We start from the raw sequence: 19,891 nt of genomic DNA, 5'->3' as shown, positions 1-19,891 counted from the left end.
TATGGTCAAATTCTTTATTAAGATGGAGAGTGACACAGTTAATTCAGAGACTAGGGTCCTGAACTTAAGGAAAGGCAACTTCGATGGTATGAGACGTGAATTGGCTAGAATAGACTGGCAAGTGATACTTAAAGGGTTGACGGTGGATAGGCAATGGCAGACATTTAAAGATCACATGGATGAACTTCAACAATTGTATATCCCTGTCTGGAGTAAAAATAAAATGGGGAAGATGGCTCAACTGTGGGACAAGTGAAATTAAGGATAGTGTTAAATCCAAGGAAGAGGCATATAAATTGGCCAGAAAAAGCAGCAAACCTGAGGACTGGGAGAATTTTGTAATACAGCAGAGGAGGACAAAGGGTTTAATTAGGAGGGGGAAAATAAGAGTATGAGGGGAAGCTAGCTGGGAACATAAAAACTGACTGCAAAAGCTTCTATGGACATGTGTAGAGAAAAAGATTAGTGAAAACAAACGTAGGTCCCTTGCAGTCAGATTCAGGTGAATTTATAATGGGGAACAAAGAAATGGCGGACCAGTTAAACAAATATTTTGGTTCACGAAGAAAGACATGAATAACCTTCCGGAAATAGTAGGGGACCGAGGGTCAAGTGAGGAGGAACTGAAGGAAATCCTTATTAGGCGGGAAATTGTGTTAGGGAAATTGATGAGATTGAAGGCCGATAAATCCCCGGGGCCTAAGAGTCTGCATCCCAAAGTACTTAAGGAAGTAAGCCCTAGAAATAGTGGATGCGTTGGTGATCATTTTCCAACAGTCTATCGACTCTGGATTGGTTCCTATGGACTGGCGGGTAGCTAATGTAACACCACTTTTTAAGAAAGGAGGGAGAGAGAAACGGGTAATTATAGACTGGTTAGCCTGACATCAGTAGTGGGGAAAATGTTGGAATCAATTATTAAAGATGAAATAGCAGCACATTTGGAAAGCAGTGACAGGATTTGTCCAAGTCAGCATGGATTTATGAAAGGGAAATCCTGCTTGACAAATCTTCGAGAATCTTTTGAGGATGTAACTGGTAGAGAGGACTAGGGAGAACCAGTGGATGTGGTGTATTTGGACTTCCTAATCTGAGGAAGGACGTTCTTGCTATTGAGGGAGCAACGAAGGTTCACCAGACTGATTCCCAGGATGGCAGGACTGACATATGAGGAGAGACTGGATTGACTGGGCCGGTTTCCCTGGAGTTTAGAAGGATGACAGGGGATCTCATAGAAACATATAAAATTCTGACGGGACTAGACAGGTTAGATGCAGGAAGAATGTTCCCGATGTTGGGGAAGTCCAGAATCAGGGGACATAGTCTAAGGATAAGGGGTAGGCCATTTAGGACTGAGATGAGGAGAAACTTATTTACTCAGAGAGTTGTTAACCTGTGGAATTCCCTACCACAGAGAGTTGTTGATGCCAGTTCATTGGATATATTCAAGAGGGAGTTAGATATGGCCCTTACGGCTAAAGGGATCAAGGGGTATGGAGAGAAAGCAGGAAAGGGTACTGAGGTGAATGATCAGCCATGGTCTTATTGAATGGTGGTGCAGGCTCGAAGGGCCGAATGGCCTATTCCTGCACCTATTTTCTATGTTTCTATGAACATCTCTAATCTGACCATGGCCTTGCTGAAAGGAAAAGATGAGAGAAGTACAAGTTAATTTCTCTTGCTACTTGAGGATATTTACTAATTGAGAATAAAGATTACCAAATCTGAAGAAATCTACAAAACCATGGTGAAGGTGCTCAGGCACAGTCTTTCATAATATAAAAAAGAATGTATCGTGGGAATGCTTTTCCAGCATTTATCAGAAATGAGTACAATAACTACTGCCACAAAATGTTTGAATTTTCAGTTTCACTTCATTTAAATGCTTTTTATTTTGACATGGTTTCAGATTACAATGATTCCTCAGATTTCTCGTTTCTGAAAACAAATCCCAACAGAACTATCCATTTTGTATGCCAACATTTAAGAACTAATTAAAATACTGTACAGTTTAAGAAAATACTGTCAATTAGACAAGTTGGCAAGGTTCAATATTTCTTGAAATAAAAAAATTGTTTAGCATAAAACATGATTTATTCCTTGAAGGTTACTATAAAAAGCAAGAGTGAGAAAACCTGGGAAATGGAATAACATCTTTAATGTTCTCAATACCCAAGATACACTGCAAATATCGCTCGAATCCCAATCCAAATCCTCCATGTGGCACTGATCCAAAGTGACGAAGTTCCTCATACCTACAAGAGATGAGTTAATTTAAAAAGCAGAACCAGTTTGTATATTCTGTGATTTAACTGCAGTGTATGAATTACAGGTCAGAGTTGAATGCAATAGGGACATATCCAATGTGTCAAGAAATCTGCGTGGTGAGGTTATGGCTGGATCAAAGATTTTTAAATTAAATTACACGTACGCATTTATTTGTGAAGTACATTTTGTGGCAGACATTGTATAATGTTGTCTTAGTATTCAAATAAAAGTATATTGTACAGGAATCTATTGATGTACACCATACATAAGACAATTTATTTATTTAGTTGGGCCGTGAAAATACAAATTGAAGAAAGTGAATCAAGGTTACATATTTATGGGCTGTTCTTGCATCAATGCAACATGATGTGGGCTAAGGATTTATGCTCATCACAGATTATTTAAGTGTCAATTTATTTTTATCTGGTCTAATCTATTCCTTTTATAATAATGTGCTAGCAACTGTAGATACTAGTGAAATTAAACTACGACAAACAAGGATTTAATATAGAGCAAGACCACTATGAAAATGATTCCCAACATAGTACATTAGCCCATTGGCCATACAAATTACTATCATAGCCCATGGAGATATCAAATTAATGGGAGTGGGTTAAGCACTTATCGCCGAGCTACACAACAACCACCTGCATGTCTATTGTGCCTCCATTACAGAAAACCATCTCACAGTGCTTTAGAGAGGGTGGAGTAAAATAGATGAAATAAAGAAAATAAAGAAACAGATATTGAGCCACTCAATGACACGATAGTGGAATTAAGTAATCTTAATGATGGATAACATGTGCGGGTTGAAGATTATTTGTAGGTTGGACAGGACACCAAGGTTTATGTGATCAGCCTGAACAAATGGCTAAGGAGGAGAAGGGCTCAGTGGCAAGGGTGTGGAGTCTTGCCAGGACTGAAAATGAAAGCAAGACGAAGAGTGTTTGAGCACAGGATCCATTAACAATGTCAGCTACCATGGGGGCCAGAAAGGGTAGTTCAATGTTGAAGACTTCAGTGGGAAGGGGATTGAGGGAGTAAGAGGTCGCTCTCATGGAAGAGATAAGCTTGGAGAGTGTAGGGAGGGAGACAGTAGAGAAACTTCAAAGTGATGGAGGTTCAAAACTAAAGTAGATGCAAAACTGGGGGGAGAAGAAGAGGTAGTGTCGAGGTAGCTGGTCAGATAGTCTCAATCTTGGAGATGAAGAAATTCATGAACTTGTCACATTTGGCATTGGAGATGAGAGTGGAGTAAAAGGGGTCTGAGGAGGTTTTTTTGTCATGGAGAAAAAGTGCCTTTGACTGAAAGGTTAGCTTTGCGCTCCATGATATAGGAGGAAGATTTCACGGACAAGAGCAAGGCATGGTGATGCTTCACATGGCCGAGCCAAATCTAGCAATGAATAACTGGACCAGTTATGCACCAGGTGCACTTGAAATTTCAGCCCTCTGACTTAAGAAGCAGAGATGGGGCCTGTGTTGGGATGGGAGGATTGGAGGTGGGTGGAAATGACAAAAAATAGGATGGGAAATGGTAAGTAATTTTATGGTAATGAGAATATCAAAGGCAGAGGCAAGGGAGCAATTTAATAGGTTCACAGAGGTGCTGTGATGGGACAGATGAGGGGGTTTGGAGTTTGAGACCAAATTAGTGAAGGAGCTGAGGAACAGTTTTTTTTCCTTAGGCAGGTGGGTGAAGGCAGTGGATTGGAGGATGGTAGAGGGATGAAGATGAGGCTTATTGACGATTGAGACCTCAGGAGTGGAGTGAAGTCAATTTCAGGATTTCAGACAGTCATAACAGAAAGCCTGAAATAAAGAAAAGCATAGGGATGATAACAGTACTCAAGGATCAGATCCTGAGAACTGCAAATTATAATTTTGAGTATTCAATTTAAAACTGTAATTCCTTACCATTGGTATGTGTCTTTATGGCCATGCCTGCAACAGAATAATATCAGTTAGATTAGTTACTATGGTCCCAAGTTTTCCCAACCTCTTTTTCCAGCGCATTTATCCGTGGTGCGCCGACTTTCTACTCCAAAAATGGTGCCGAAAATGTAGCTGCTGATTCTCCCCGCTCCATGGACCGTCCTAGGGTCTGGCATGGCGTGGCAATCTGTGGGGGGGCGGAGCTACAACCCTGCGCCGAAAACAGTGGCGGCAGGTGTGCGCATACGCAGTGGCTCCTCGCCCTCCCAGCGCGTCCTGATGCTCATTGCCCCTATCCGTGGCCGAGTGGCCTGCCGCACAGGCCGGCCGCTGCCTTCCCATGCTCACTTAGACTCCAGTTCATTGTTGTAGCCTCTCGCACCCCCATTGCCTGCATCCTCTGCTGCCCCTCCCATTCAGTTGGCGGAGTGTGTGCCGAGGGAAGGTTGCCGGGGAGCCCGGGGGAGCAGGAGCAGGAGCAGGAGCTGGAGGAGCCCGGGGGAGCAGGAGCTGGAGCTGGAGGAGCCCGGGGGAGCAGGAGCAGGAGCTGGAGCTGGAGCTGGAGGAGCCCGGGGGAGCAGGAGCAGGAGCTGGAGCTGGAGGAGCCCGGGGGAGTAGGGGCAGGAGCTGGAGGAGCCTGGGGGAGCAGGAGCAGGAGCTGGAGCTGGAGGAGCCTGGGGGAGTAGGGGCAGGAGCTGGAGGAGCCTGGGGGAGCAGGAGCAGTAGCTGGAGGAGCCCGGGGGAGCAGGAGCAGGAGCTGGAGGAGCCCGGGGGTGCAGGAGCAGGAGCTGGAGCTGGAGGAGCCCGGGGTGAGGGGGGGCGACTCAAGTCCAGGCCACCAGATCAGCACCAGGAGTCATACAGCAAGTTTGTGGCGGAATACTTTGAGACACGATACTGGGGGATGAAGCTACTGGTTTGCGTCACTGATCACATCTATGTCAAGAAATTTCAAAGCATTAATGCCTAAAGACAATATCCCTTTTGGACTTTATAAATCGAGTTCAAGACTCATCACTCTGAGGGCTACAAGAAACAGGTTGGTGCGGGGAGACTTTTGATCTGGGGGGGTGGGGGGGCGGGGTGAGGAGGAGAGTTTCTTTAAATAATTTAGAAAAACAACAAGCTGCTCAAATTAGAAAAGTCGTCCCTAGACTGTCTGCTGATAAGAGCAGTAAGAAAGGCAGTCAGCACCATCAAAATTCAACTTCTGATATAAATGATATTAAAAATTATATATAAAATGATATTTTATGAAGTTTTATATAGTGGAATGTGTAAATTATGCAAAAGTTACAGTACAAGATTTGTATCAGTTGTTGTCGTCAAGGTGTTTAGTGCTTTAAAGGTCGTCTGTGCTTCCCTTCCCTTCACACCCCCCCCCCACCACCTCTGTCTACCTGCGCTGATTGCTTAACTTTCCGTAAGGTTTTTCTGTGCGGACACAAGTGGCCACATATGCTGGCCTAAGTTAGTTTGGAGCAACTATCAGCTGGCCAAACTGGCTTAAATGGCCAAAACAGGCGTTTGAACAAAACAAAACTAAACTAAAAAAATCCTAACTAACTCACTTACACGAGCAAATTTAATATGCAAAATTGCGACTTTTAAGACACTTCAGAAAAACCAAGTTGCTCCAAAAAAAAACAAAGCAACTCTTGGAGAAACTTGGGCCCATTATATAGGGGTAAATCTTTTGCCCTTTAACTTTAATAGATTGCAGAAAGCTTTTCTAGTCTTTCACAAAAACTTGAAGATGTAACTAAGATTTTTTCTTCTTCTCCATTTTAGGTGCCCCGTGCTGACAGCAAGAGTTAAGTTACCTCTTCCATATCAGACTGTGCCAATCTATAACCAGATTTTCCTTTCCCTTCTGAGTAACCAATCCACCCCCGCTTCCCGCCCCCACCCCCTCCCTCCCAATTTATCTGACTAAAGTCTAAATATCAATGTAAATCACACCAGCTAAATCTGAGTGTCATCTCAATTGAAGCTACTGCAGCCTATTATTAGCAATGCCACTATTTAATTTTAATAAAAGGAACACACTATATACTGGTCCTTCTATTTGAAATATAATCTGCCTTGAGTGGAAATGTTAGCAACTTTTTTCCCCTTTTATCTGCTCTATGCACAATTTAATATTGGAAATATTAAAAAAAGTAAATATTAAAAATGTGGATCTGGTTAAAGACCAATGTGACTGATTATGGCAAAGGTTGGCATGCACTATGTAGCACTGCTTCTAATCAGTCTGCAAAAAGACCAGCTACGGGGAAAATCGATTCTAATTGGTAAATGCAGTCCATCAGTTTCCCCTTCTAGCTGTCATTGGAGCATGTACACCTTACTTCAGCTTGAATTAAAAGATCATGTGGAATCTGCGGAAGAGTTTTTTTTAAGCCACGGATTATGTTCGAAAGAAGGAGACATATAAATAAGATCAGTACTGGAGTGAAAATAATTCCACGCACAGTTACAATTTCCTTAATGCAGGTTTATGTAGATGTTTGAAAATAAAATTACCTTAAAAGAGTGAACTGTAGGAAGTTATTACACTTGTCAAAAAATTTTCACTTGCAGTTATCTTGGCCAGCTACATCTCAACGTAAAACTCAGTATGGAAAAATAAAAGCAGGCAATAACACCCTGCATCTCCTTACAGACTACACCAGAGCACATGTAGTTGCAAGAGAATTCGTGGAATTATTACCAATACTGAATTTCTGATGCGCCAAAATAGAACAGAAATTTTAATATAGTGTTAATCCATACAGGATAAACTTATGTCTAAAGATCTCAATTTTTGAAAATAATTTGACAATGGTTGCCAAATCACTAATTGCCCTCTGAAGCAATATCAAAAATCTGATAATAGAATCATGGAATATACATCATGTAATTATGGAGAAACTGGACTTTAGGTTAACGAAAAAGTATTCAAATACACGAGCTGACATGGAGAAGCACCTAGAATATGAACTAAACTTCATACCCTGGATTTTTCAATTGGCATCATTTTAATGCTGGCGGAGTGGCGGTAACCCATTACTACAAAGCAAACTGGATTAGAAAATCCAAACTTGTGTGTTAAAATGAGAACAATTACTTGTTTAGATGTTGTAGTGTTTTTATTTTTCCATCTTCTACGGTCCTCCAAGGATCATACTGACTGGTGTATCATCCAAGTGAACACGGTTCATGCTGAATTTTAACAAGTTAATGTCATAACCATGTCTGAACCCATGACCAAACAAAAACACTTAAGACAGGGGAATTCTCGCTGATTTGTCTCTTCCCTAGCCTATTGGTGCTGTATCAAATTGCAACAGACTAACAACCAATTCAGTTGAGAGTCAACCATCGACTGGAGATTAAATCTGTGATCTTCCTCCTCTGTATGGCTCAGTACTGCACTAGATGTATTTATCCAGACATCAGGGAAGCTTGAAGCTTGCAATGTTCTAAATTAATGGACTGTTTCCGATTAGACATTTTTAGGGAGATATAGCAGTATGAGCATAATTTAATGGAAGTAAAGTCGAGCAGAAGTCAGTTTATTGAGAAAGAATCTGACCATTTAAAAAAAATCTCTTTTTAAAAAAAAAAATCTCTCCCTTCTAAATTGTCCATGACATGCAACAGGGAGCATCCCCATGAGTATCAGAGGAGCTCTACTGGAGATTAAGTTCACTGCTTCAAAAAGGCCCAACAACTTTTCTGGAGCTTAGCTGGATCCTGGGATCCTGAGACATCTGCAATCCCAGCAGTAAAGATAACTTAAATATGGATGTATTTGACCTGAGAAACACTCACGGTAATTAAAAGTACTAAAATTTGCAACAGTATTCATTTAATTTCAGATCATTTAAACAGCACTCTAAATCAATACAGCTTTTACTTTTAATTTATATTGAATACATTTTTTCTAATAAACAGATCAAGTTCATCAAAGCCTATAGAGAGAGATTATTGTGGGCCCTCTCAAAGGGGTGGAATTGCGGCGGGTTGGGACCTTTGCCCTCTACTTTGACCACTCAGAGACCCCAGTCCGAATGCTAGGGATTGGGTCATTTAAATATGTGGGACAGGCAACCTATGCTTGTAATGATACAACAGGCTTTGGCTCAGACTTCAATCATCCTTCCAACTTATTCTTTGCATTAATTGCCACCTCCGCCAGTGAACCCCACAGTCTCACAACCCTTTGTAAAAATAAAAAGTCTCTCCTGCTCTCTGGCCTAAATCAGTTACATTTTATATTATATCGGTGTCCCCAATTACAGATCCCTCAACCACTGGAAACAGTCTGTTTTTATCGACTCTGATCCAGCCCTCTATCAAATAACGCTATCATCGCCCCTATTCGAACAAATTCAGCCTCAATTTTCTGTCCATCTTTATATTTGAACTTCATACCAGGCAGCATTTGAGTAAATCTGGGGTATTTCCTCAACATCATTGCTATAATGTGAAGCGCAATACTTCAGTTGTATATAAATTCACTGATACATCTTGACATTTAGGGCCCAAGTTTCGACTGTCCCACAGAACGGCACACCTCCGAGAGGCCCGCCTATTTTGTAGAATTAAAAACGCGCCTAAAACTTACCTCGCAATTCTCCGTGTTCAGTAGGCCTGTTTAGCAGTCGACATGGCGCAGTCCAAGCAGCTGGGGGTGGAGCTACAGCCCTGCGTCGAAGAGAGTGCCGACAGCTGCGCGCGTGTGCAGTAGCTCCTGGCCCTCCCAGCGCGTCCCGTCTCCGGGTGACCCTATCCCTGGCCGAAGGGACGTTGCGATGTTCGCCGTCCCTTTCTCGGGCCAAGTGGCCTGCCTGCCTCACCGTCCCTCGCCTCGCCGCTGCCCGATCTCGGGCCTCGCCTCGTCGCCACTGCCCTTACCTTGAGGCCCGCCCGAACACCTCCTCCGCGATGGGGCAGCCCGACCAGCTCTTCGGCAGGTCCCAACTGACCACCTCAGCGGCGGGGCCCGCCCGAACTCCTCCCCGGTGGCAGGGGCCAAACATCTCCTCAGCGGCAGGGCCCGCCCGCCCAGCTCTTCGGCGGGCCCCATCCGACCACCTCCTCGGCAGACAGGGCCGAGCGTGCTGTTGGAGGGCTCCCGGTGCTCCCAAACGGATAGGTGCGGCAGTAATAATTTTTTATTTACTGATTTATTGGTTGATTTATTGATTTATTTATCATTTATTATTGATGATGGCTCTTTATTGCTAAATGTGAAGTGTTTAATGCTTTGGAAAATCCCCTAACTTCCCTCACCCCCTCCTCCCATCTCTGGCTATCTGCGCCTCATTTCTAAAGTGTATGCAAGATTTTTCTGAGTGTAGAAAAGTCGACACTTACTCCGTTCTAAGTTAGTTTGGAGTAACTTTTCGCTGCCTAAACTTTCAAAACAGGCAGTTTCGACTGTCCCACAGAACGGCACACCTCCGAGAGGCCCGCCTATTTTGTAGAATTAAAAACGCGCCTAAAACTTACCTCGCAATTCTCCGTGTTCAGTAGGCCTGTTTAGCAGTCGACATGGCGCAGTCCAAGCAGCTGGGGGTGGAGCTACAGCCCTGCGTCGAAGAGAGTGCCGACAGCTGCGCGCGTGTGCAGTAGCTCCTGGCCCTCCCAGCGCGTCCCGTCTCCATTTGAAAAAAAAATGAACTAAAATGAAACTAAACTAACTCACTAGAACTGGAGCAAACTAAATGCCGAGAATTGCGATTTCTAAGATACTCCAAACTAAACTAGTTGCTCCAAAAAAATAGGAGCATCTCCAGCCGAAACTTGGGCTCTTATATTCTATACCTCGCACCATAAAACCCAACTTTTCATTCGTTTTTCAAAATTGGCTTTATCCATTTGAAGTACTGCTTTTAACGTCTTATGAACCCGACTAGTCCCCTTCCCCACCCACCCCCCCATGCAAAACCCTTTGCTATTTCACCTCCTCCAGCTTTCCTCCAAAGTATAATTACTGTTTTTTTTTTAAAACCAAAATGGGGATGGGAACCAATGCAGGGAGACAGAGGGAAACAAAAAAGAGGCAAAAGCAAAAGACAGAAAGGAGATGAGGAAAAGTGGAGGGCAGAGAAACCCAAGGCAAAGAACAAAAAGGGCCACTGTACAGCAAAATTCTAAAAGGACAAAGGGTGTTAAAAGAACAAGCCTGAAGGCTTTGTGTCTTAATGCAAGGAGTATCTGCAATAAGGTGGATGAGTTAACTGTGCAAATAGATGTTAACAAATATGATGTGATTGGGATTACGGAGACGTGGTTCCAGGATGATCAGGGCTGGGAACTCAACATCCAGGGGTACTCAACATTCAGGAAAGATAGAATAAAAGGAAAAGGAGGTGGGGTAACATTGCTGGTTAAGGAGCAAATTAAGGCAATAGTTCGGAAGGACATTAGCTTGGATGATGTGGAATCTATATGGGTAGAGCTGCAGAATACCAAAGGGCAAAAAACGTTAGTGGGAGTTGTGTACAGACCTCCAAACAGTAGTAGTGATGTTGGGGAGGGCATCAAACATGAAATTAGGGGTGCGTGCAATAAAGGTGCAGCAGTTATAATGGGTGACTTTAATATGCACATAGATTGGGTTAACCAAACTGGAAGCAATACGGTAGAGGAGGATTTCCTGGAGTGCATAAGGGATGGTTTTTTTAGACCTTTAGACATTTTAGACCAATATGTCGAGGAACCAACTAGGGGGGAGGCCATCTTAGACTGGGTGTTGCGTAATGAGAGAGGATTAATTAGCAATCTCGTTGTGGGAGGCCCCTTGGGGAAGAGTGACCATAATATGGTGGAATTCTGCATTAGGATGGAGAATGAAACAGTTAATTCAGAGACCATGGTCCAGAACTTAAAGAAGGGTAACTTTGAAGGTATGAGGCGTGAATTGGCTAGGATAGATTGGCGAATGATACTGAAGGGGTTGACTGTGGATGGGCAACGGCAGACATTTAGAGACCGCATGGATGAACTACAACAATTGTACATTCCTGTCTGTCGTAAAAATAAAAAAGGGAAGGTGGCTCAACCGTGGCTATCAAGGGAAATCAGGGATAGCATTAAAGCCAAGGAAGTGGCATACAAATTGGCCAGAAATAGCAGCGAACCCGGGGACTGGGAGAAATTTAGAACTCAGCAGAGGAGGACAAAGGGTTTGATTAGGGCAGGGAAAATGGAGTACGAGAAGAAGCTTGCAGGGAACATTAAGACGGATTGCAAAAGTTTCTATAGATATGTAAAGAGAAAAAGGTTAGTAAAGACAAACGTAGGTCCCCTGCAGTCAGAATCAGGGGAAGTCATAACGGGGAACAAAGAACTGGCGGACCAATTGAACAAGTACTTTGGTTCGGTATTCACTGAGGAGGACACAAACAACCTTCCGGATATAAAAGGGGTCGGAGGGTCTAGTAAGGAGGAGGAACTGAGGGAAATCCTTATTAGTCGGGAAATTGTGTTGGGGAAATTGATGGGATTGAAGGCCGATAAATCCCCAGGGCCTGATGGACTGCATCCCAGAGTACTTAAGGAGGTGGCCTTGGAAATAGTGGATGCATTGACAGTCATTTTCCAACATTCCATTGACTCTGGATCAGTTCCTATGGAGTGGAGGGTAGCCAATGTAACCCCACTTTTTAAAAAAGGAGGGAGAGAGAAAACAGGGAATTACAGACCGGTCAGCCTGACATCCATAGTGGGTAAAATGATGGAATCAATTATTAAGGATGTCATAGCAGTGCATTTGGAAAGAGGTAATATGATAGGTCCAAGTCAGCATGGATTTGTGAAAGGGAAATCATGCTTGACAAATCTTCTGGAATTTTTTGAGGATGTTTCCAGTAGAGTGGACAAGGGAGAACCAGTTGATGTGGTATATTTGGACTTTCAGAAGGCTTTCGACAAGGTCCCACACAAGAGATTAATGTGCAAAGTTAAAGCACGTGGGATTGGGGGTAGTGTGCTGACATGGATTGAGAACTGGTTGTCAGACAGGAAGCAAAGAGTAGGAGTAAATGGGTACTTTTCAGAATGGCAGGCAGTGACTAGTGGGGTACCGCAAGGTTCTGTGCTGGGGCCCCAGCTGTTTACACTGTACATTAATGATTTAGACGAGGGGATTAAATGTAGTATCTCCAAATTTGCGGATGACAGTAAGTTGGGTGGCAGTGTGAGCTGCAAGGAGGATTCTATGAGGCTGCAGAGCGACTTGGATAGGTTAGGTGAGTGGGCAAATGCATGGCAGATGAAGTATAATGTGGATAAATGTGAGGTTATCCACTTTGGTGGTAAAAACAGAGAGACAGACTATTATCTGAATGGTGACAGATTAGGAAAAGGGGAGGTGCAAAGAGACCTGGGTGTCATGGTACATCAGTCATTGAAGGTTGGCATGCAGGTACAGCAGGCGGTTAAGAAAGCAAATGGCATGTTGGCCTTCATAGCGAGGGGATTTGAGTACAAGGGCAGGGAGGTGTTGCTACAATTGTACAGGGCCTTGGTGAGGCCACACCTGGAGTATTGTGTACAGATTTGGTCTCCTAACCTGAGGAAGGACATTCTTGCTATTGAGGGAGTGCAGCGAAGGTTCACCAGACTGATTCCCGGGATGGCGGGACTGACCTATCAAGAAAGACTGGATCAACTGGGCTTGTATTCACTGGAGTTCAGAAGAATGAGAGGGGACCTCATAGAAACGTTTAAAATTCTGACAGGTTTAGACAGGTTAGATGCAGGAAGAATGTTCCCAATGTTGGGGAAGTCCAGAACCAGGGGACACAGTCTAAGGATAAGGGGGAAGCCATTTAGGACCGAGATGAGAAGGAATTTCTTCACCCAGAGAGTGGTGAACCTGTGGAATTCTCTACCACAGAAAGTTGTTGAGGCCAATTCACTAAATATATTCAAAAAGGAGTTAGATGAAGTCCTTACTACTAGGGGAATCAAGGGGTATAGTGAGAAAGCAGGAATGGGGTACTGAAGTTGCATGTTCAGCCATGAACTCATTGAATGGCGGTGCAGGCTAGAAGGGCCTACTCCTGCACCTATTTTCTATGTTTCTATGTTTCTATGTACCATCTCACATTTATGAACACTAAATTCCATTTGCTGCTTTTCATTCCACCATCTTATTAACATCCCCTTACTGCTTCTTTTGGCCCTCAGAATTATTTACTACGCCTATTTTAATCAAGTCTTCAAATTTTAACAAAAGTCCCCTAGCTCAACATCCAAACCATTTATGTAGAGTGAACAGAAGTGTCCCAGAATACCACTTCCAAACACTCAAGAAATTCTCCTTTTCCTCAAAATATTGTCAGGATGTAGGCGATACATGCAAGGCAACATTTATTGACTATTCCTAGTTGCCCCGAGAAGATGGTGTTTCCAAGCTTTTAATCAGTTTTTAATCCAATTTACTACCTTTCCCTTAATTCCACACCCCTTAATCTTCTTGGGTAGTCTGCTGTGTAGTAGCTTGCCAAAGGCTTTTTGAAAGACTATGGGCCCGAAATTCACCGTCCCCGAAGGGACGACGACTGCAGAATTTGTGCGGTCGATCGAAAAAAATCAATTGGCCGCCGCGGTCGGGTATTTTTCCCTCCCCGAGCCATATTCAGCTAGGGGAGGACTTGAGTGGTGTTCACTTCCGCTGGAAATGGCGCGTTGAAGTCGTTGTAAAGCTAAGTTTCCAGCAGTAAACTCTGCAGCGTGCAGGCTGCTAAAAAGCTGCCAGACAGCGAAATTCACTGAGGAAAAGGTAGGACTTTTCCCGGCAGTGCCTCGGCGAGGTTTTCGATATGGTGCTCGAACACGACACCGTTGGGGCCCTTTGGTAGATAAATAGTTGTATTACTTTAGTGTTTTTATTTTATTTTCCAGCATCCGCAGTATTTATCTTTTGATAATAGTTTTATTAATTTTGCGTTTTTATTTCATTTTCCATAGTCCGCAGTATTTAGCTTTTCATTTGTTTTATTCATTATTCGTGTTTTTAGTTCATTTTCCATGGTCCGCAATATTTAGCTTTTCATATAGTCTTATTAATTGTTTTGGCTCCATTAAACCCGCTGAGTGCTGCTCAGAGGTTTGCACATACTTTTGTTCAACTTTCAGGTCTGACTCTTTAGTGGAGTCCTGTGGGCTGCAGAGACCTGCTTGCTAGGGTTTACCCTGAGGATGGGAGGTGCGTTGGGAGGGCTACACCTGGTACACCTGGTCAGAAGCAGGACGGCACGAAGGAGAAGGCGTTGCCATCAGCACCGTGCAGACAGGCAGCGGGCAAGGGAAGCAGCAACCATGATGCGTTCATTCAGCACCAGACCAGTGTTCACCGTCTTCACCGGCCCGAATCAGGATTGCAATTGGCTGCTTGGGGACAAGGGATATATCCTGTCCACTTGGCTGCTCACTCCTCTGCGGAACCCCAGAACAGCGCCAGAGCTTGCATACAATGACGCTCATTGTGCCACCAGGTGCATCATCGAGCAGTGCATAGGTATCCTTATGCAGAGGTTCCGGAGCCTGTACTGCTCTGGTGGCACCTTGCAGTACTCTCCTCAACAGGTCTTCATAATTGTCGTGGTCTGCTGCATGCTGCACAACCTGGCCATCATGAGGGGACAGCCGCTGGAGGTCGAGGCAGCAGTACCGCCTAAGGAGGAGGAGGTGGTGGTGGTGTGCAGGAGGAGGAGGATCCCAAGTCTCCACAGAGCTAGGAGGTGTCAACCCATTGCCACCCTGGAAGGGCCGGGTGCAGACTGGCCAGCACCGTACTGGGAAGGCACGTCCTCACATATATGGAGGTGCCCAACACCTCCCCTGCAATCTCCCTCCATGCATTTATGTACTGACTGTCTGCCAGGTTTCCCCACGTCAGGAAACAGTATTTTTCTTCTGTCCTCCACACCGTCCATCAGTGTCTCCAGCTCCGTATCAGTGAACATGTTGGCTCTCCTTGCACCCCTTACACCAGCCATCCTTCCAAACTTAGGGCCTTGCTGCAAACCCTGGCCTTTGAGCAGCTAGCTCATTAGAAACCCTTACCTGTATGCCGAATTTCTCAGTGGTGATAACACTCAAATTAAGACAGCCACACTGCTGAAAAATCCACTTTGGAAGGGTTCATTAGCGCTGGAACCCATTTGTTCACTTTTGGAGCTGAATATGGGGTGGCCCAGCCACTCAATAATTTTGGCGCTAATGGCCACAAAAAGGTGGGGGAGCACCAGCTTTCCAGCGGTACTGAATTTCAGGCCCCATGTATATCACATACTTCTTTTATGTAATCTGTGTTGGCTGTTTCTAATTCTTTTCCCTTCATCTAAAATGAAGTCATTTCATTTTTTAACTAAGCTTCCCTAGCAAAGTACTCAGGTAGTCTTCCTAGGCCATTGGCAGTGCTGCACAAACAGACTAGTCAGGTGCATGAGATTGATAATGTTCTGGATGAATTTCTGGGAATTTTTCCCACAACTGACCCATGGCAGGCCTAGTGGACCCCATGGCCGGGATTTTGCTCACCTTGGCGGGTCCGGGGTGTGTGACGTCGGTGGCGGGTCCCCATTTCGCTGCTGGTTCTATCCCACTGTCAAAAATGATTTTCCCTTGATAGGCTCGTTAAGCCTGCCCAGCACCTTTCCTGGTCCAATTAGAGGAAGCGGGTCTGGTGACGTCATTCACGACACGTTATCAGCTAGTTTCCTTCAAGGCCCCATGGCCAACTTTATTTTGCCATTTGTGTTGTCAGTGTTCTTATAGCATTGAGGTGCTGCAAACACTGCACAAAGGTGCATGGTTGCATCCAGGCTCTCCTATGATTCCCTCCATATGCTTATGGAAGGAGTCACAGCACGCAGGGAGGTCCTCTTCTCTTCCCATGGGCGGAAGAGACCTCCCCAGGTGATCAACAATGCCTGATTGCACATTTCAGAGGAGGTCAGTGATGTGGTCAGGAGGACCTGGGTGCATTGGCGCAAACCTTTCAATGATCTAATTAGTTCCCGAAATGTTATGCAAAGCCATCCTTCATCACATCCCCATCACTCTGCCTTTGCTACCCTACCGCTGCACATCCTTACTCACATCAACTTACCTTGCACCTCCACCCATCCCTCCCTACCTACAGTATCACATCCCCTCACTAGTGTCCCCTCACATGTATCCTCATCCAAGTACAATCATACCAACTAAAAACACATAAGGGTAGCTACTTGGGTGTTTTATTCAATGTTCATGTAAAGTTTATGTTAATGTGCTGTCAAACATTGCAATCACACTTTCCGTTCTTGGACAGATTTGTGTGGCCCTTTGGAAGTGGCTTAGTGAGTTGCAGTGAATGGTGAGACACAACTGTACCTCCCACAATGGTGGTGAGTGTGAAAGGAATGGCTTGGACATTGTAGGGATGCTTTATGATGTTGGTGTGGGGTGGTGCCAACCTGGCCCATCATGTGTATAGCGTCAAGTGAAGTAAATCTGGCCATGAGGCCATCCTTGGCCTCCTGGGCAGTAATGTGGTTGGCTGCTGATGCCCTCTGTCCTGTGCAGCATCAGGTGTTTGCAGAGAAGTTTGGTGTTGCTGTTGGTGCTGATCGTGGTGGGATTCTGAGGACCAAGGTGAGAGAGTATAAAGACACCCATGTTGATGCAAGAGATGGCAGGTGAAATCAAGATGACAGAAGCGATCTGTCAATGGTGAGAAAGGTAATCCAATGTGGTATGAGTAAATGGAGAGTGGAAAGTGGAATGCCTGCAGAATCTGTGCTGGAAATGGACTGAGAAACAGAAAGTGGAGATCTTTCAAGTGGGAGCTTTTACTGTACATTTCAAGCTGTCAAGTAATCAGCTGGAGCAATGGCCACAACTCCTGCCTCAGGTTGACAGCCATAGTACCCGAACAGGTAAGTTAATGATCTGTCAACAAGGCATTAATAAGATTAATTGGGTTGCAGCCGCTGCCCGTCGGGTCTGCTTTGTGCTGACAGTCCCGACATTGGGAAAGGAGCATGGCAGCGGGTTGACAGTGGGGTCCCGATCGGCTGTCAAAAAAAATACACTTTTCCACCCGACCCGCCTGCTGATGCCCTGAAAAATTCCAGCCTATGCCTCAGAGATCATATTGTCTTATCACCTTGCACCAGCAGAATCACTACTTTCGCTATCATAATTAAAGGACTATTTGGTGTGGATTTATTTTATTCCTGTTACTTTTTCAATAGACCTTGTTCCGTCAGAGGGACAAGTACAAGGCATCATGGCAACACCCTCGCTCCAAGCACTGGCATTTGCTTGACTACGCCATCGTCTGAGCAAGGGACCACAAGCATCACCGCGCCATGACAGGAGCAGACGACTGCTGGATGGACCACTGCCTTATCCGCTCAGTCATTTCAATATAGCCCCAAAGCAGCAACGGCAACAGAAACAATGCCCCAGGAAAAACAACGCTGGGGCACTCAAAGACCCTGTTAAGAAAGCCCTATACAACCAGCGCCTCACTGCCAACCTGGCGACCCTCGATGACCCTGAGACGCAGAGTGCCTACAGCGCTTGGTCTGCCTTCAAGGCCACCATAACCAGCGCCTGAGAAGAGACGCTCGGTCACTCAACCATGAAGCACCAAGATTGGTTTGACGACAATGACCAGGAGATCCAGGAGCTACTTAGCCGCAAGCACAAGGAATTGCTGAACTTAAAGCAGCAACCCAATTCGGGAGCAGTAAAACAGCTCTACTGGCGGCTGAAGGCCAAGGTTCAACAAAAAAATGCGCAACCTAAAGAATAGATGGCGGGTGGAGAAAGCACAGAAAATCCAGCAGTTGGCCGACAACCACAACGTGCAAGGATTCTTCAGCGCAGTCAAGACCACCTACAGCCCAAGCACCCAAGGCCGCACCCCACCGCTGGCCAAGAAAGGAGAAGCACTCATTAAGGACACCAAGGCAGTCAGGGCCCACTGGAAGGAGCACTTCGAAGATCTCCTTAACTGAGACTCTGCCTTCGATACGAGTGCCCTCGTCTCCATCCCACAGCATGCTGTCCACCACCATCTCAGCAAGACACCAGTCCTGCACGAGGTGTAAGAGGCCATCCGACAACTCAAGAACAATAAGGCATCAGGACCATATGGAATCCCCGCCGAGGCACTAAAGTATGGCGGAGAAGCACGACTGGCTTGAATGCATGACCTCATCTTTCTTATCTGGAAGGAAGAGAGCATACCAGGAGATCTGAGATGTGTCGTAATTGTGACCATCTTCAAAAAAGGGGACAAATCCGACTGTAGCTACTAGAGGAATCTCCCTGCTGTCGGCCACTGGGAACGTCATCGCAAGAATCCTCAATTGTTTTCTCGTGTGGTTGAAGAGCTCCTCCCAGAGTCACAATGCGGATTCCATCCACTAAGGGGTACAACGGACATGATCTTCACAGCGCGACAACTACAAGAGAAATGCAAGGAACAGCACCAACCCTTGTACATGGCCTTTTTTGACCTCACAAAGGCCTTTGACATTGTCAACCGTGAGGAACGATGGAGCGTCCTCCTCCGTTTTGGCTGCCCCCAAAACTTTATCATCCTCCACCTGCTCCACGATGACATGCAAGCCGTGATCCTGACCAACGGATCCACCACAGACCCAATCCAAGTTTGGACCGGGGTCAAGCAGGGCTGCGTCATTGCACCAATGCTCTTCTCGATCTTCCTTTCTGCAATGCTCCATCTCACTCTCAACAAGCTCCCCGCTGGAGTGGAACTAAACTATAGAATCAATGGGAGCCTGTTCAACCTTCGCCGCCTCCAGGCTAGATCCAAGGTCATCCCATCCTCTGTGATCGAACTACAGTACACGGACAACGCTTGTGTCTGCGCACACTGAGGCCAAACTCCAAGCCATCATCAACACCTTCACCGAGACGTACGAAAGCATGGGCCTTACACTGCCACACAGCACTTCCCCCCCCGATCATCAAAATCCACGGCGCGGCCTTAGAGACAACGTGGACCATTTTCCGTACCTCGGGAGCCTACTATCAGCAACAGTAGACAACGATGACGAGGTCCAACACTGCCTCCAGTGTGCCAGCGCAGCCTTCGGTCGCCTGAGGAAGAGTGTTTGAAGACCAGGACCTCAAATCTGGCACCAAGCTTATGGTCTACAGGGCAGTAGTGACACCCGCCGTCCGATATGGCTCAGAGACATGGACTATATACAGCAGACATCTCAAAGCGCTGGAGAAGTACCACCAGCGATGCCTTCGCAAGATCCTGCAAATCCACTGGGAGAATAGATGCACCAATGTCAGTGTTCTCGCCTAGGCCAACATCCCCAGCATCAAAGTTCTGACCACACTCAACCAGCTCCGTTGGGCGGGCCACATCGTCCGTATGCCCGACACGAGACTCCCTAAGCATGTGCTCTACTCAGAACTCCTACACGACAAGCAAGCCCCGGGTGGGCAGAGGAAGCGTTTCAAGGACACCCTCAAAGCCTCCTTTGCTAAAGTGCAACATCCCCACCAGCACCTGGGAATCCCTGGCCCAAGACCGCCCAAAGTGGAGGAAGCGCATCCGGGAGGGCGTTGAGCACCTTGAGCATTGTTGCCGAGAGCATGCAGAAATCAAGCGCAGACAGAGGAAGGAGCATGCAGCAAACCAGGCTCCCCA

At 45.6% G+C, this 19,891-nt stretch overlaps 1 protein-coding gene across 2 annotated transcripts in view; it reads right to left on the bottom strand.

The window, feature by feature from the left end:
• Window positions 1-1,854: 1,854 nt before the first annotated feature.
• nars2 (asparaginyl-tRNA synthetase 2, mitochondrial) overlaps window positions 1,855-19,891 on the bottom strand; it is a 125,875-nt gene continuing 107,838 nt past the window's right edge. For both annotated transcript variants that reach the window (XM_070892066.1, XM_070892067.1), the window contains 2 exons: window positions 4,186-4,212; window positions 1,855-2,255 (listed from right to left, as the gene is read on the bottom strand). In XM_070892066.1, coding sequence (XP_070748167.1) covers window positions 2,111-2,255; window positions 4,186-4,212 — 172 coding nt within the window. In that variant the 3' untranslated portion in view covers window positions 1,855-2,110. The remainder of the gene's footprint in view (window positions 2,256-4,185; window positions 4,213-19,891) is intronic.

Source organism: Pristiophorus japonicus, chromosome 10, assembly GCF_044704955.1.
Source record: "Pristiophorus japonicus isolate sPriJap1 chromosome 10, sPriJap1.hap1, whole genome shotgun sequence".
Lineage (NCBI taxonomy): Eukaryota > Metazoa > Chordata > Chondrichthyes > Pristiophoridae > Pristiophorus > Pristiophorus japonicus.
Note: the sequence above shows the minus strand (reverse complement) of the source record. Positions and strands in the feature narration are given on the sequence as shown.